The 15,926-nt window shown below is 55.2% G+C and overlaps 2 protein-coding genes across 5 annotated transcripts; both read right to left on the bottom strand.

The window, feature by feature from the left end:
• Positions 1–436: 436 nt before the first annotated feature.
• Positions 437–4,051, bottom strand: TRIP6 (thyroid hormone receptor interactor 6). The gene is made up of 9 exons (XM_003422483.4): positions 3,704–4,051; positions 3,362–3,489; positions 3,134–3,259; positions 2,456–2,839; positions 2,050–2,143; positions 1,768–1,937; positions 1,175–1,353; positions 819–939; positions 437–703 (listed from the first exon to the last, which is right to left on the bottom strand). Exons 1-9 carry the CDS (start codon positions 3,810–3,812, stop codon positions 572–574), a joined length of 1,443 nt encoding a protein of 480 aa, XP_003422531.1. The 5' UTR covers positions 3,813–4,051; the 3' UTR covers positions 437–571.
• A 243-nt stretch (positions 4,052–4,294) lies between these two features.
• SLC12A9 (solute carrier family 12 member 9) lies at positions 4,295–14,393 on the bottom strand. 4 transcript variants are annotated; one of them, XM_064295888.1, is made up of 14 exons: positions 14,279–14,393; positions 13,156–13,378; positions 12,786–12,920; positions 12,224–12,355; positions 11,529–11,837; positions 10,771–10,878; positions 10,512–10,638; positions 9,807–9,964; positions 9,617–9,699; positions 9,091–9,215; positions 8,581–8,773; positions 8,242–8,416; positions 7,882–8,028; positions 4,295–5,604 (listed from the first exon to the last, which is right to left on the bottom strand). In XM_064295888.1, exons 2-14 carry the CDS (start codon positions 13,334–13,336, stop codon positions 4,721–4,723), a joined length of 2,757 nt encoding a protein of 918 aa, XP_064151958.1. In that variant the 5' UTR covers positions 13,337–13,378; positions 14,279–14,393; the 3' UTR covers positions 4,295–4,720. The 4 variants fall into 4 exon arrangements, with proteins under 4 accessions (XP_064151958.1, XP_064151960.1, XP_064151959.1 ...); XM_064295890.1 differs by having other exon boundaries at positions 10,527–10,638; XM_064295889.1 differs by having other exon boundaries at positions 13,156–13,338.
• Positions 14,394–15,926: the final 1,533 nt, after the last annotated feature.

The raw sequence follows: 15,926 nt of genomic DNA, 5'->3' as shown, positions 1-15,926 counted from the left end.
TTAAACAAAATTGGCAGATCTGAGCGTTATCTCAAACCAATAGTTTCATGATCATGGTTGTGTAGAGGCCTGACCAATAGGCAGCATCTTTCCTGCCCCCAGATTAAATACACCACCACCCAAAATGGATAACTCCAAGTCCTTTTTCAATTACTTGAGTATTAAGGCTTAATAGGGAACATTGCTTCTCTAGAGCATACTGCAGCCTTGCTCCCAGCACTGAGAGGAGGAGTATCTTTACACTAAAAAGAACAGTAGAATTGCAAAAAAACTGGACCGGGACTAAGATCAGGTTCGAATTTTGGTTTTGCCATTTGGGAAGCATGCCATCTGGGAACCTCACTTCTCAGCTCTAGAATTCTCACAAAGAAACAACAATCAGGATTGTATCTGAGGCTGCTATGAGAATCAGATGCAAAAAATAAACTTGAAAGTGTTTTGTAAACTCTTGCAGAATTATTATTTCATAATTAGAGGAAGAATAGACAGCATTTGGTGACAATTGTAAAGGTAAACATCAGGGAGGGTGGTCGACAGGAGCAGAGAATGCAGCAGATGCTTCTGGGAAGACTCAGCAGTCAGTGGTGACGGTCGCTGAGAGCTCCTGGATGCGCCAGGCGCTGCAGGACTTGCACAAGATGTGTCCGTCCAGTGGGTAGCAGCCTTGACACTCACCCTCAGAGGAGAGCAGCAACCCACACTCCTGTTGGGAAAGAAGCAAGAGCTTTCCATCAGCTTTTAACCCCTGGGTTCTTTCTCCCTCAGGCTTAACCATACCCAGCACCCCAGACCTGTTCCTCTTGCCCAGGCCCCCTGACCTCACACTTGTAACAGCCAATATGAAAACTTCGATCCAGAGCAACAATTCGCACAGTCTCCTCCTGCCCTGGCTCAGGCATGATGGCCCCGCCACATACTGAGCATCGTGGAGCAAACTTCCTAGGGTGAAAGGGAACTAATGAGGCTATCAAGACCAGAGTTGAGGGGACTAATGATGGAGCCCCAAAAAGGTGGGATGCCGGAGGAAACAGGAGAGACCAGAGGTATGGTCTTGGATACTGGGGAAGAGAGGTATACCAAAGAGAAGGAGGCAGGTCCAGGGTTGGAAACAGGAGTAATCGATACTGGGGCATGAAACAGAGGTGAGGGAGATGGAAAGGGTTATCATGCTGACCTGTGGAAGTCCTCAATGCAGTGGATCTGGCTGGTGGCATCCACCGTGAAGGGGATGCCATCGAGGCCACGGTGACACACCACACAGGTGAAACAGCCAGGGTGGTAGGCCTTCCCCATAGCCCGAAGGATCCGGTCCAGGATGGGCTGGGAGCACATGGAGCACTTCTCCAGGGTGGCCTGTTGGGAAGGGGAGCAGGAAGGTCAGGGGACCCCATGGTAGCCCTTCAGGCATCCTGCCAGCCTACCCATCTATTTACCTAGCCTCCTGCATGTGATTCAGTGAAAGGTGGACCTGAGAGGATGAGTTCAAGTCCCAGCACTACAACTTACTGGACAAGTCATTTAACCCCTCTAAGCTACAGTCTCCAGTAAAAATGTCATCAACGGTAATACCCGCCTCACAGGGCTAATGTGGGGATTTAATTTATTCCCTTAACTCTAAAATGCTTCACACTTGTAAGGAACCATTGTCTTCCCCCTCCAACAGTTTCTAGTTCTCCAACTTTGAGTCCTTTTCCTTTTTGGGGCTGGCCATCTGGCTCCCACCTATCTCCAGCTGCTGACTCCAGCCACCCAGCCCCAACCACTCACCACATAGCAGCTCTCACAGTACGCCCTCCTCTCCACAGCATAGAAATGCTGGCCCCGAAGCTGGGCCCGGCACGTAGAACAGACAAAGCAGCCAACATGGAAGACTCGGTCAAGGGCGACCACTCCGGCCCCATCCCCCACCACATCTTCTCCGCAACCCCCACACCGGCCTAGGGATAGTGGGGAAAAGGTCAATCTACACAGACCCAGAAGCCAGACCCCCACATCTTCTGCCTCTCCAGTATCACCTCCCCATGCTCCCACACTGCAGAGGCAGCTCACCAAAGTACTCCCCGCTGGGTGGGTGATTCATGTCATGCACCAGCTTCTTGGTCAGCCTCTCAAGCTCCTCCTCTGGAGGCTGGCTCAGGGGGACCTGGGAGGTGGGAATCAGGGGTTTGGTCTTACCTCTGGACTTCTGGCACTATAAAAATCCCTGTGTGTGACATGACATGCGATTCAACCCAGAAAGCCCATTTGAGAGCAGCTCAGCCCAGGACCCAGGGGAGAGCCTCGAGGAGACACCAGTGCTCTACCCCCTCTCTGGCCTCCCCCACACCCTTTGGGAATCCAGAGCTCTGACATCCCCGACCTGTGACTCTGCTCTAAAACCAGGACATTAAACACCATCCTCACCCCACCCACTCAATATCCAGTTGTCTATAAAATCCCAGTGCCATGGACCTACCTGGGACCCGTACCTGCCTCCTCTTCCTCCTCCTGCAGGGCCAGGGACCCTGGCAGCCTCCTCTTTACCCCCTGGCCCTGGCTCCCGGTGGCTCCTATAGCCAGCCCCCCAGACTTCACCTCGGCTGGGAAGAGGAAAGTGGGGCCCCAGGAGGGGCCTAGAAGCCTGAGAGGCCCCCCGCCTGGGTGGGCCACAGCCTCTCACTGGTTGTGCCACCTTCACCTGCACAGGGAAGGCAGGGCCAGCAGGGGTGCTGGCAGTAGCATAGGAGGCCGGAGTGGGACCTCCATAGGGGGATGCTGGGAGCTGCAGGGATGGAACACCCCCTCCGTTCGGCTTCAGGGAGCCCGTGCGGTAGGCAGGGGGCTGAAGGGGCTCATAAGCCTGGGGAGAAAGAGACCACAAAGAGTAAGGAAGGCCCATTCCAGGTCACACATCTGTGGAAACCCCACATGTGGCCCCAAGATGGGCAACTTTTGAGGAGACACTGCCCTCAGGTGGCTGACTACCTAGTAAGCTCTCTGGCCCAGGCTTCTTCATGCTGGGCGTACATCTCTCACACAGGAGTAGGACGGAGGTGGGTGGAATTCAGACCGAGAATCAATCCAGGGAAGGGAGCAGGCTGGAGGTGTGGGAAGCAGGGGACAGTAAGCAGGGTTAGGGAAGGGGAGGAGTCACCTGTCGGTCTGGTCGCCTTGGCACGTGACCACGACCCCCATCCAGCTCAGCCAGCATGCTGGTCAGCGAATCTATCTCAGCATCCAGACTTCCTGGGCCCAAGCCCCCTCTATCTAGGGGGAGCCCCTGTAGATGGAGCAAAAGCAGGGAGATGCACATCACAACGTCTCCTCTGCCTCCCCGGGTCCCGCTCACACTCGACTCATGCCCCCCACTTCCAGTATTCACCTGCGGGCGCTGGGGTGCTCCATGGGACCCCCCCCAGGCTGGCCCCCGATCCTCTGGTCCCCCTCCGGCCTGGTAACACTGCTCAGATGGGAGGGGGCAAAAATTGACTCTGGGGTGGGGCTGGAGTGCTGGGTTGAGGGGAAGAGAGACCAAAGGTAGGGATGGAGAAGACGAGGGGCGCCAAGAGGGCCCCGCCTTTCCCTCCTCCTCCACCTGGGGTCTGAGAATGGGGGCAGGCAGGACCTCCCAGCCCGCTTGGGGGAGGGGGCAAGAGTGGAGGGAAGAGGCGAGCGCTGGGCAACCGGCGGCCCCTACGGCCGCACCGCACCGGGGCTGCCTTACCTGCTCCGTGGGCCACCGGTGGCCCTGGGGGTCCTCGAGGGAACACTCTCCCCTGAGGAGCTCTGGAGGACTCCGGCTGCTTCGGGGGGAGCCAGGTGGGCCCCGACATGGCCTGGAGCGGGGGACCCCTCAGAGCCCCGGATCTCTGGCCTTGATCCTCTCTTCCTGCACCTCGTTTGGAACTCCAGGAAAGAAACTTTTTCTTCCTTTTTTTTTTCTCCCTTCCTTCCCAATTTTGGGGATGACCACGCCCCTGATGATGTCACCACATTCCTGGGGGAGGGTCACGTGGCCCCCTAGGCCCAAAACCACCAACCCTCCCAGAGTTGGCCCCTCCTGCGGGGCGGGGAGTGGTGTCCTGGATCCCGCGTTGGCTGCCTCCAGGTCGCCCGAATCCCCCAGCCCCACACCCCTTGCCGCCACTGGCTCCGCGCCCCCAAGTCCTGCACGTGGCAACCTCGCTGTCGGAACAGCTCCGGGACCCCTGTTTTCCACATGCCGATAAATGCTTCTCCCTTTCCCAAGGGCACATGGCTTTCTTGTCGACCCACCTCCCATTCCCCTGCTGCCGGGCAGTGCTCAACCAGCATGTAGTTTGTTGATCTTTTATTTACGTTCAGCAGAGTTAGAAAAATAAAACAGAACGAACACATCACAACCTCAGGGGTCAGTGAGCCTGTCAGCGATGAGAGGGAGACTGAGGTAGCCTAGAGTCGCAAGAGGAGAGCCAGCCCCTCCCAACAAGGCACCAGTGAAGGGAAGGGGGGCTGCTGACTGCCCCCCCACAGTGGAGACTGGGATGCAGAGCTGCCCTACGTTAGTACATGGGGTCCCACTCACAATGGGAAAGGAGTTGGCCCGCCCAGAATCCCTTGACATCTCCACTGGGCTCCAGCCCCAAGTGCAGGGCAAGTGGAAAGAGGTGCTTCCTCTCCTCCACATCCACTAATCAAGAGGGGTTGCTGAGCCTGGGTGGGCCCTTTCTACCCACCATCAGGAATGGGGCTCCATTAGGCATCAGAGATCAGTGCATGTGACAGGGGTGACACCATGAATGAGTAGCGTGGGGCCCAGGTCACGGCTCAGGATCTCCAGCAACGCCAGGTATCGGAGGTATCGGGCAGGATCAGCGGGTGGCCGAGGCAGGTACAGGAAGGTCAGGGCAGTGGCAGGTCCCTCCTCCTCATCCCCACCCTCCGGCCCACCAGGCCCTCCACTTCTGCTGCGCCCCTGCTGGGCCCGAATCAGGGCGTTGGCGCTGCATGCCAGCGCCTCTGCCTCAGCATCTCCCCACCCGCTGTTCTCAAAGTACCCTTCCTCTTCCAGCTCTCTGATGCCAGCCCCCTCGCCCCATACCACTTCCTGCACTTCAGCCCGGATCCTCAGCTGGCTCAGCAGTGCCCGGAGCCGCTCCTCAGCCGCCCCAGGGGCCTCCTGAGGCCCCAAGCACAGGAAAATCCGGAGACGAGCACTGTGCCAAGCAGGCACCATGCCCAAAATGGTTGCCATCTGCAGCAGGAAGAGGCCACAGACGTCCACATAGCCGGGCCCACCCCGAGGCCGCAGCAAGTTGAGGGGCCACACGTCCATGTGGTGTGGCTGAGAAGTGCCCCCAGACCCCCGGCTCAGCCGCTCAGGGGGCAGGGCTCCACAGGCCCGAGCCAGAACCACGTTCTTGTTCATCTTGAGGGCATCCGCTACGGTGGCCACATAGTCCTGGGGACTGAGAGCCCGGGGGCTCCCAGGAGCCCGAGGTGGAGAGAACAAGGTGCTCAGGGCTGGAGGCCCCCCCTCCCTAGTGCCATCAGCAGGCTCCGAGAAAGCTGGGTCTGTCAGGAAATGGTCCTGAGGTGGGGCATCATCGTAGAAACCCAGGACCAATGTGTTGGGCTTCATGCCACCTGGGAGCAGAGGCAGGAAAGAACAGACAGGAATCAGACTCACAGATTGAGCTTCTACCACACAAGGATGCGCCCACGGACACACTGACAATTAGTGTGTCAGCCATTAAGTATTACATTTACACTGTGTGTGGGTTCTCCTGGCATTATGTATATTTGCATAATGACTTTTTCGTTTTCCTAAACACTTTCACATGCATTTATCCACTTATCTTCATCACTAACCTCCTCCTTTAAATAGTCAAAGCTCACCTCACTTGGAGAATACGCACTTCAGGGCCATGGGAAGTAGGAACCTGTTTATTCCGCATTTTTAAGCAGCACACCTTTTTCATGATGGGAGAGTCTGACACCCTGATTAGTCAAGTTCATGGCCTCAATCCCCAGGGAAAGCACCTCAGATCCTGCTATGACATGAGACGAGCTAGGCTTCACAGCCTGTTCCTACTCCTGCAAAGCCTCGGAATGTTACGTTCACAGCACCATTCCTGAAGGAACTTACAAGGCCCCAGGTCCTGTTGAAAGCACTGGCTTTGAACAGGTTAGGGGATTTTTGCTGTTTTTTTTTTTTTTTTTCCTGAACCTCTGCTGAAAATTTGCATTTCTAACAAGTTCCCAGGCCATGCAAATAATTCCACCCCAGGTATACTGAATCAGAATCTATGGTTTAACAAGATCCCCAGGTGACTCTTACATACAATAAATCTTGAGAACCACTGCTCTGCTAGTGGTTCTCCGAACTGGTCCCTAACCAGCAGCATTAGAACAGCCTGGGAATAGGTTAGAAATGCAAATTCTCAGCAGGGGGCAGAACCCCCCACCCAACAAAACTGACCCATTGGAACCCTGGTTTTAACTCATTTAATCCTTGAAACAACGTTGTGAGGTAGGTAACACTTATTCTTCCATTTTACACATAAGGAACCTGAAGCACAGAGCAGGAAAGTAACATTGCCGAAGTCTCCCTGCTCTCGTGGGTACCGGGGCCAGCACATGAACGCGGCAGCCTAGCACCAAGCCAGTGTGCATGCGAACCACAACGTCCCAAGTCCCTGCCAACAGCTCCCTGTTTTGTACTACTTCCACAGCCAGTGTGGAATGGGATAATCCCTCCCTTTCACAGGGCTGCATTTTCAGAAGGCTCTGAAACCACTTCCAAAACTCCTCCTCATGAAACAAACGGGCTGCAAAAAACCTACCAGTGAATCAAATTCTACGCGCCAGGAGAATGCACTACCTAGAGGAAATCCTTTCCCTTTTACTTGAATCAAGATACATTTCCTGAAAGTAGTGACCTCTTGGAGCCCTGGTGGCGTGGTGGTTTAAACGTCTGGCTGCTAACCAAAAGCTCGGCAGTTCAAATCCACCAGCCGCTCCTTGGAAACCCTATGGGCACTTCTACTTTGTCGTATAGGGTCGCCATGAGTCGTAATCAACTTGACAGCAATGAGTTTGGTTTTTTTTTTTTTTTTTTGGTTTAGTAGCCTCTTTGCAGGTTTCCTACAAGGGTGGGGCAGAGGAAAGACCAGACTCTCAGATGCCCCTGGGCTATCTAACGATGCACCTCCCCCTACCCTACTGCAGATGAAACTAGACATCCCCTCCTGAGCATTTTCTGATGTGCACTGAGCAAAGCAATGTCCAGCACTGTCGGACATCAGATCCTAAATGGAAAAGGTGGCCACAGATATTGAGCACAAATTTGGAGGAATGTGCAGCCCAAGGCTAGAGGCCTCAGCATTAAGACACACTCACAAAGCTTGGGAACCTTCCCCATGCCCTTGGCATCCTCTGTGCTCTGTGGTCTCCGGCCCACGTTGCAATGCTCCCCACTTCTCCAGCCCATTCAAGGCCTGGCTGAGGTACCATCTCTTCACAAAAACTTTACGGGCCATATCAGTGCGTAGCAGCCTTCGTTTCTCTGAACTCTGGTGCTTAGAAACCATCTGCCCTAGATTTGATAGGGCAGCCCCAGACCCAAATAATTACTCTTCTCTTGCCCCTAGAAGTACAACAGACTCATCAAAGCCTGGGCCCCGATTCTTGGTTCAGGAAAAAAAAAGTATCACCCCATCTCTAACGCTCAGCATCTTCTACTAGGCCTTATCATATACCACCATCAGCGTGGTTGTTATCTTTGAACACTGCATCTTATCTGCACTAGATTCTGAGTTCCTTTTAGAGTTTGCAATTTGTGATTTACTCTCTGGGAGAGGGGAGTGGAGATTTAACGGGTCCACAAAGGGAGCTGGAGGAAACAGAGAGGAAGCAGCTCACCAAGGCCTGAGATACGCAGCAGATGCTGAGCCCCCTGGCGCACGGAGGGAGAGAGGGTGAGGTCCACAAAGGCCTTCACTTGGGCCCGGTCCACCAGGCTCAGCCATGCCCCATACTGCGGCTGCACAGGGTCCGAGGGCAGGGAGTCTGTGGAGAAGGTAGGCAAAGGAAGGTAGCCCATGTGGCCAAACCCCTTTACTTATTCCTAGACTCCAAATCCCAAATGAGCAGAAGAAAAAGGTCCAGGCAGGCTGTGGCAGGGTGGGTAGGTCATCTGGAAAGAAGTATGTCTGGGACACGAAGAATCCCTGAGACCAAGGAGGGAGGGAGAATGGGAATGTGAGCAGGAGGGCAACTCACCAAGGTCGCCCAGGGTGACGTGGCCCAGCACGTACAGACCCCCCTTCTTGAGCTGGTTGGCCAACCGCAGCAGAGGCAGGGAGCCCCGGGGGTTCCCCACCAAGAGCAGCAGTTGCGGCCGCCAGAACTTCACGTGGTCCTTCCGGACGTCCAGCCGGAGCAGGTACTTGCGTACCTGGGGACATGGATGACGTGTAGGAAGGAAGGGCCAGAAAGGGCAACCACTCAGCACCTCTCGGACAGGAATACAAACTCCAGCCGAGGGAAGAGGAGGCCCCCTTGACAGGTGGGCTTTCCTAGAAGGCCTCCCCTCACCACCCTCCTCCAAGCTCCCCCAACCTGGTGGAAAAGCAAGGCCTGGCTGACATAGCCCCAGCTGCTGGGGCCTCCTCGAGCTGTGAGCAGGGCAGAAAGCAGGCCCATGAGAAGCAGGGAGCCGCCGGCAGCCCCAGGACTGATGAGAAACATCATGAGCAGGCAGGAGGCCACCCCCAGCAAGCAGGTGTGCCAGGAGAACAGGTTGAAGGTGGGGCTGAGGATGGACAGAGAGAAGGAAGGAAACTCAGGGACTGCCCTCAACACACAGACATGCTACTCTAATCCCCACCCCCGCCCTCTTGGTCCAAAACCAAAACCAAACCCTTTGCTGTTGAGTCAATTCTGACTCATACTCACCCTACAGGACAGAGTAGAACTGCCCCATAGGGTTTCCAAGAAGCGGCTGGTGGATTTGAACTGCCGACCTTTTGATTAGCAGCCATAACACTTAACCACTATACCACCAGGGCTCCAAGGCCCTCCCATTCCTCCCTGTTTTTCTCTGGGGACACAGGCATTTTATTCTCTCACCGGAAGTTAGGGGCTGAGGCCCATTCCAGGCTTAGGCAGGACAGGTCCACTGCAGCATAGGCCACCAAGTAGAAGACAGTGACCACGGCAGCCAGTGTATTCAACTTTCCAGCCAGGAGCACCAGCTGGGCAAGGACCAAGAGGCTGGGTATTGATACAAATGCCAATGCATCCCACACAAAATGCCAATACAGCCTCACCATTCAGTACATATCTCACCAGTAAACCAGATGCCATCAGGTCGGCTCCAACTCATGGCAGCCCATGCGTGTCAGAGTAGAACTGGCCTCCATAGGGTTTTCAATGTGAGCTTTTGGAAGCAGATTACCAGTCCTTTCTTCTGAAGTGTGTCCGAGTGGACTCCAACCTCCAACCTTTTGGTTAGCAGCCAAGCATTTTAACCCCGTTGCACCACCCGGGAACTCTACACTTATCTCCCAGCCCGAATCTAAACCTTCCGCCATCCTGAGAGCAGGTGATCATGCTGTAGGGGGTGGGGCATGGTAGCTTGAAGAAGGATGCTTACCTGCACTAGGCCCCAAGAATACAGCACGGCCCCCCAGGGGTTTCCTCCTCGAGACACAACCTTTGCTGGTGCCAAGATCACGCCTGTGAAAACAAAAATGCCACAGCCACATGAGCCTGGGTCAGGCAGGGCCGGAGGTAGAGCCAGGAAGACATGCCCAGAGCCCACAAGGAGGCAGGGGAGAACTCACCAAAGAGATCATCCTGGGCCAGGGCGTGGAGGATGCGTGAGGCGCCAATGAGGGAGCTCATGGAAGCTGAGAGCGACGTGGCGTAGACGCCGATCAACACCAGTGGGGGCCACAGGCTGATGGCACGAAAGAACCCGTAGTCTTCCTGCAGCAGGGTCCTGGGTGGGGACGGAAGGGGAGGAACAAAGGATACAGGTAACAGATATGCGATCATCACAGGGTTCTGTAAGAAAAGTGCTCCCAACAGTAAGTGGGGAAAAGCTGTTTGTGTACGTCAGTTGACCCAGCCCCAACCTCAGGGATCAGAGCAATATACCAAATGGGCCAAAAGGATTTCCTGGGTATGCAATGGTTATCATTTGGCTGCCTTGAATTTAATTACGTGGTAGTCATTTCCAACAGGATACGCACAGAAGACCAAGTATCTGTGACCATACAAATTACCTAGAAAGCTTCCCTGCCCCACACACAAATCAATGCTTACATGGCAGCGACCTGGCACATGCTAGCTACGAGTTGCTTTCACATATGCCAGCCCTCCCCAGCAGCAGCAGCAGCTCTGTCTCCCTCCCAATGGGAGAGACAGTCTCCATTTTCTCTCCACCCCAAAATCTGGGTATGTGCTCCCCAGCCTGTGCTTCCCTCGGTGATCCAGGTATACCGAACTTTCCTCTGACACTCCACCCTTGCAAGGGCCTGGCTCACCCCCTTCCCAGGCACCTGTCACAGGTGAAGCTGGAGAGGAAGAAAAGCAAGGCATAGACGAAGAAGGTGTACGCAACAGCCACGATAGTGCCCAGAGGAATCGCCCGGCTGGGATCTTTCAGCTCCCCTGGAGGGAGGGAATCAGGAGAAAGGTCAGCTCTCCCCACCATCCCCCTGCACCTCCGAACCCTCATGCCCCCCACAGGGGCAGGTGATGGCAGCCCCACGCCCCCACGTGGCAGCAGGTAGGCACTCCCACCTGACATGTTGGCCCCTGCCATGATGCCTGTGCAGCCATTGAAGAGGACAGCAAAGACGCTGACGAAGGTCATCATGGCCCCCGTGGTGTAGTCCCGGGCATAGCTACCTGAGAAGGGATTATTTCCAGGAAGGAAACGTCAGCATCCTTGTTTGGCACCCAGACACATTGGCCAGGCCACCCTCTCCTCACATTCCACAACCTCCTCCCTCCCCTACTGCCCTCAAAGGACCCCGGCCCTGACTCCTCACTGGCCCTAGCTTAGCTGGACTAATCACTTCTGACTCCCCCTTACTTCTCTGTTCTTCCCTCTGGGCCTTAATTCACGCTCTTCCTGAGATGCCTTCCCTTCCTACCCCTACCTGAATCCCCCAATCCTTCTCACTTCACTTCCAGCTTCACCTACTCCTGCCTCCTCCAGCCCAGTCTCCCTGCCCTAAACTTTTGTCTGCTTGAATCTCACTCTTACTTTGCTACTGAATTGTTTCCTGATTGTATAGCTTATCTCTCCAACTAGGGTACAAGTTCCTCTAAGGCAAGGGCTATCTTGTGGTCTCTCTTGTGCCATGCTGGGCAAAAACCACAGCACCAAACACATGCCAGACAGATTTTAATTAAATTGCAATGCTCTGAGGTCCAGACATCCTGCCCCCTAACTCTCTTTGACACCTGTTCCCATCCCGGGGCTCTAAGGGTCCAGCCCCGACATGTGCCCGCCCTTTGTCCTGAATACCCTGGCACCAAAGTGCCCAACTCACCAGCCAAGTTGGCCTTCAGGGTGCTGCTGTTGAAGCCAGTGAAGTGTCCAACCCGGGGGGGCAGGGAGGAGCCATTGGGGCCAGGCAGAGGAGTTAAGGGGATGTCCCTGGGTGCCACAGCCACAAAGCTGACCAGCACTGAGGCCAGGGAGCCAGAAACCAGCAGGAATGTAAGGAAGGATGCCCGGGCATAGAGCCCAGCTCCCAGTGTGCAGACCCCACCCACGAGACCTAGCAGCAGGGAGCCATAGAGCAGGTTCCAGCCGTAGCCCTGCGGGAGGACTCGAAGCCCATTGGGCCCTGTGGCATCTGAAGAGAGGAAGGGGCAGAGTTAGAAGGCCAGACCCTAAGGAGGGACCCAAACCCTGACCCAAAGCAGAAACAGACCCTTCTTTGCCCCACCTGCCTCAGAGAGGCCATCGTTTCTACTTCCCCACTCAGCTTTACCCCAGCATCCTCACCCTCCCACTGGGTACCACCAATCTTCCTGTGTCAATTTTAGGGGTATTTGCCTGCTCTCCTGGACTAGGTGCTAATTCCCTGTGGACAAGGACAATTGCTCGAACATATGCATCGCTGGGCACACAGTAGGGGCTTGACACAGTCCAGCTAAGGGCTTCTCCCTCTCAGTCCCAGAATCCTAGACCCTGCAAACCCCACAGAGCTGCCCAGACTGGGGTGGAGAGCCCACAGACCAGCCCCGAAGACATCGAGCACAGCCTCCACCAGCCCCAGCACGCAGATGGCACAGCCACAGATGTTAGCCAGGTAGAACATGAGGCCGATGCTGCCCCCAACCTCAGGCCCCAGGGTCCGGCTGATCATGACTAAAAGTGGAAGCAGGAAGTGAGCGTTAAGGGAAAAGAAACTGAAGTGGAGTATGAGGAAGGGGTCGCGGAACAAAACATCCTCCAGATGGCCCTCCACAGACTCATCTCCCGCAGGAACTGCTCAGTGGCAATGAGTCCTAGCACACCCACTTCCTGGTCGTGTGGCTCTGCACTAACGCCCTCTGAGCTCCAGTTTCCTCATCTCTAAAATGGAAAGAGAACTACCCAACTGGCAAGACTGCTACGAGAATCAAAATAACAGCTGGGAAAACACCTGGTAGACTACAGAGATGCACTAACCTGTCATTCATTGGAACTTGCCTCCCTCTTACCCAGTCCTCCCAGGGATGGAGGGTACCAGCCCCTTTCACGCCCTCTCTAGAAGACAAAACCACCCAGACCCCAGTCCACCACCATTGGAGGATACAGTAGGCTCCGCCCCCCCGCACAGCTCCATTGGTGGCTATGGCACAGACAGAGAGGACGGTGAGTGCCAGGATGAAGTAGGCGACCAGGAGCATCGCCAGGGCCTGGAGCAGCCCAGCATGGCCCACCACAAACCCTGGGACAAGAGTAGCAAAACAGGTTACAAGGTGTGTCACAGACCACAACTACCACCCCCACCTCACCCTCTACCCCATTCGTCATCAGTAAGCTCCAGCGCAGAGCTAAACCCAAGGCCACAGGGAGCCCCCTCTCCAAGTCCTTCATCCACCCTCTTCTCCCAGGCCCTTTCCCAACCTAACCCCAGCCCCACCTCCATCACCACTGCACCCCTGTATCCTCCACTCACTCACCAATCCTCATGAAGACAACTACACTGAACATGGACAGGACCGTGGGTACCACCACACCCAGGAAGGTGGAGAGCTTCCGGGCAGACGTCGCTCCAGGACCCCCTGCCCCATTAGCAGGGAAGGCAACGCCCTCCTCCCCCAGGAGCCGGTAGGCCAGCAGAGGTGAATTCTCACTGGCCATGGCTGGGAGCAGACAGGGGAAGCCACAAAAGGGTTATGAGGCCTGCAAAAGAAATTTTGCTCCACAGGACCCCACAAAACACCTCTAACCAAACATTCAGATGACTCCCCAAAGGGCAGGGCTACAAGGAAACAAACACAGGTGCTTACCAGCAACTCAAAAGCGTCAGTGGTCCCAGCCACCGCTCCAATAATGGTGGGGTCAAGCCCCCTGAACACTTAGATATCAAGGCCCCTCCCCCCATATCCCTGAGACGAGGGTTGGCAGTGACTCTGGAAAGAGGGCACTGATCCTCTGGCAGCAAAGGTTTCTCCAGCCTCTCTCTCTGAATTAGCAGTACAAGAGGAAGCAAATCCACAAAAGGGAAGTGAGTTACCGGCAGGGAACTCTCCTCACCTTCTCCTCCTAAGACCTGAGCCACCACACTCAAGCCCCCTACGCAAACACCTCAACCGCGGGTCACAAGAAACTTCCAAATCTTCCCAAGCCCCACAATCCTACAACCCTCGCCCTCAGCCCATCTCAACCTCCTCCTCCCTCTCCTTAGCGCCACCAAACTCCTCCCATCCACACAAAAAAAGCCAAAACCCGTTGCAATCGAGTCGATTCCGACTCATAGCGACCGTATAGGACAGAGTACAACTGTCCCATAGAGTTTCCAAGGTGCACTATGGTGGATTCGAACTGCTGACCTTTTGGTTAGCAGCCCTAGCTCCTAACCACTTCGCCATCAGGGTTTCCATCCACACGAGGTGCCCCCCAAAATCTCCTACCAACCCAAACACACCTCTCAACTACCACAACAAAAACACAGGCCGGCTCGCATCATGCAACATCCTCCCCCACCCTACTTCTGCCCACTTTCTCCCGGAGCCAGTCGGAGGGTGCCGAGAGCACCGTTTCGCCAGCCAGGCATCCCCTACAGCTCGGGTGCTCACTCACCCAGGCTCGGAGGACGCAGCCCCTCCAGGGCGATCCCCGAGAGCCGAAGGGGTCCGCTACTGGTGGAGGGAACGCAGGGGGCAGAAAACACTGCGGCGGCTACCGGGATGCCAGGCCCCGAGCCCGCCCCCCCCCCTTGGCGCTCCATTGGCCGCCGGCCGAGGCCCCGCCCCGTGGGCGTGCCAAGAGAGGCCCCGCCCCCTCCCGGTCACTAGCTGCGAGGGCGGCTTGACAACCACGTGCGCCTCTTGGTGCTGCTAGGCGTCGTCCTTCAGACTTACGTCTCCGACCGGGTGTGGACCACAGCCCCTGTTGCCCCTCCTCGCCCTGGGTAGCTGTCGCAAACAAGCTTGTAGCTCCGAGGCGCCGAGAGGAGCCGCCGCCTGAAACGGGTTCGTGTTGACTGCGGAAGGGCGGCCTGGAGGTGGGCGGGGCCGCAGCACCTGACCCAGGTGCGTCGCGGAGGATTCGGGGCCACATCGGGTGGCGCCTTCCGGGGCCCTAGTCCTCAAACTCCCACAAATGTCTGCTGGCTGCCGGCCTCACCCCTACCTGCCGCGGGGACCCTCCCCTCGCGCCCGGTCCTGCCCGCCGGCTGCGCTCTTTGCTTCCGCCACCGGAGGGAGCTATTGGCCACCAATCTGGCGGGAGCCCCAGAGGTGCAGGCTGCATCCGGTGTGCGTCGTCCGCTGCCGGCTTTCCGCGCCTCAGCTCACAGCGTTCTCAGGGGACTTGTGAACCTCTCAGAGTGGGACCCTCCTCACTTTTACAGGTACCATCAACATCAGCCCCACCTGCCAACGTTTCCTCATCTGTGAAATGGGAATTAACTTGAATTTACCTCATAAACTTGCTGGGAGAGAGGTCTATGAGCTAATGCCTAAATGTGCAATAAATTATTTGCATACAGTACTACGTTAAATATGCATAGCCATTCTGTGAGGCAGGTACTGCTATTATTTAAGTTTTACAGATTAGGTCATTGAAGCTTAGCTTTAGTAATAAATTCCTAACAGTTATACAGACTTTTAGGAAAAAAAAAAAAATTTTTTTTTTTCTTTTTTTTAGGCTACACTGTCCTTTGAGCCTCAGGAAATCAACACGGCTTCTCCTGCCACCCTTATTTGGCTATACATTATTTGGAATATTTTCCTAGGAGAAAAAGGTGTTCAAGTCATCCCAGGCTTTGCCAGGGAGAGGTGTTATGAGAAGTTAAACTTTAGTATTTTCAGTGGTCATCTTTGCTGCCCATGGCCACAGAGTTTAGCTCTTGGATTTCTCCAGCACTGCTCTTGTCATAATTTTTGGTGATTTCAATATCCACGTTGATGAGACTTCCTACACCCTGTTCGGTCAGTTCCTTGAACTCTACTTCAAAGACTCCAGTTCTCCAAAGATACCAAGCTCTACCCCACCCAGACAATCACTCCAATGTCTGTGCCCTAGGCTTTGTGTTACAAATATATGCAGCCCCTCCCTCTTTCAGGTCATCTCAGACCCTCAACAATCCTCTACCTCACTGAACTCCCAAATCCATTGATCATTCTTTCTACTATTCCTCCCCTGACCTCCTTGTCCTCACTTCCTTACTTAACCAGCTTAAATTCCACAGTTATAATCACGTCCTTGCATACACTCTCAATCCCCT

The sequence above is a fragment of the Loxodonta africana genome, chromosome 12, assembly GCF_030014295.1.
Source record: "Loxodonta africana isolate mLoxAfr1 chromosome 12, mLoxAfr1.hap2, whole genome shotgun sequence".
Lineage (NCBI taxonomy): Eukaryota > Metazoa > Chordata > Mammalia > Proboscidea > Elephantidae > Loxodonta > Loxodonta africana.
Note: the sequence above shows the minus strand (reverse complement) of the source record. Positions and strands in the feature narration are given on the sequence as shown.

What these genes read in the sequence shown, in the direction of transcription:
- SLC12A9 (XM_064295888.1), bottom strand. Translation starts at nt 13,336, where the DNA reads ATGGCCAGTGAGAATTCACCTCTGCTGGCCTACCGGCTCCTGGGGGAG. An exon ending in AGTTGTCTTCATGAGGATTG is followed by an intron (nt 12,921 to 13,155) that starts GTGAGTGAGTGG and finishes CTCTTGTCCCAG; the next exon opens with GGTTTGTGGTGGGCCATGCT. An exon ending in GCCTCAGCCCCTAACTTCCG is followed by an intron (nt 8,774 to 9,090) that starts GTGAGAGAATAA and finishes GTCCATCCTCAG; the next exon opens with CCCCACCTTCAACCTGTTCT.
- TRIP6 (XM_003422483.4), bottom strand. Translation starts at nt 3,812, where the DNA reads ATGTCGGGGCCCACCTGGCTCCCCCCGAAGCAGCCGGAGTCCTCCAGA. An exon ending in TGCATTGAGGACTTCCACAG is followed by an intron (nt 940 to 1,174) that starts GTCAGCATGATA and finishes CTTTCACCCTAG; the next exon opens with GAAGTTTGCTCCACGATGCT. An exon ending in TTGGCTGTTACAAGTGTGAG is followed by an intron (nt 704 to 818) that starts GTCAGGGGGCCT and finishes CTTTCCCAACAG; the next exon opens with GAGTGTGGGTTGCTGCTCTC.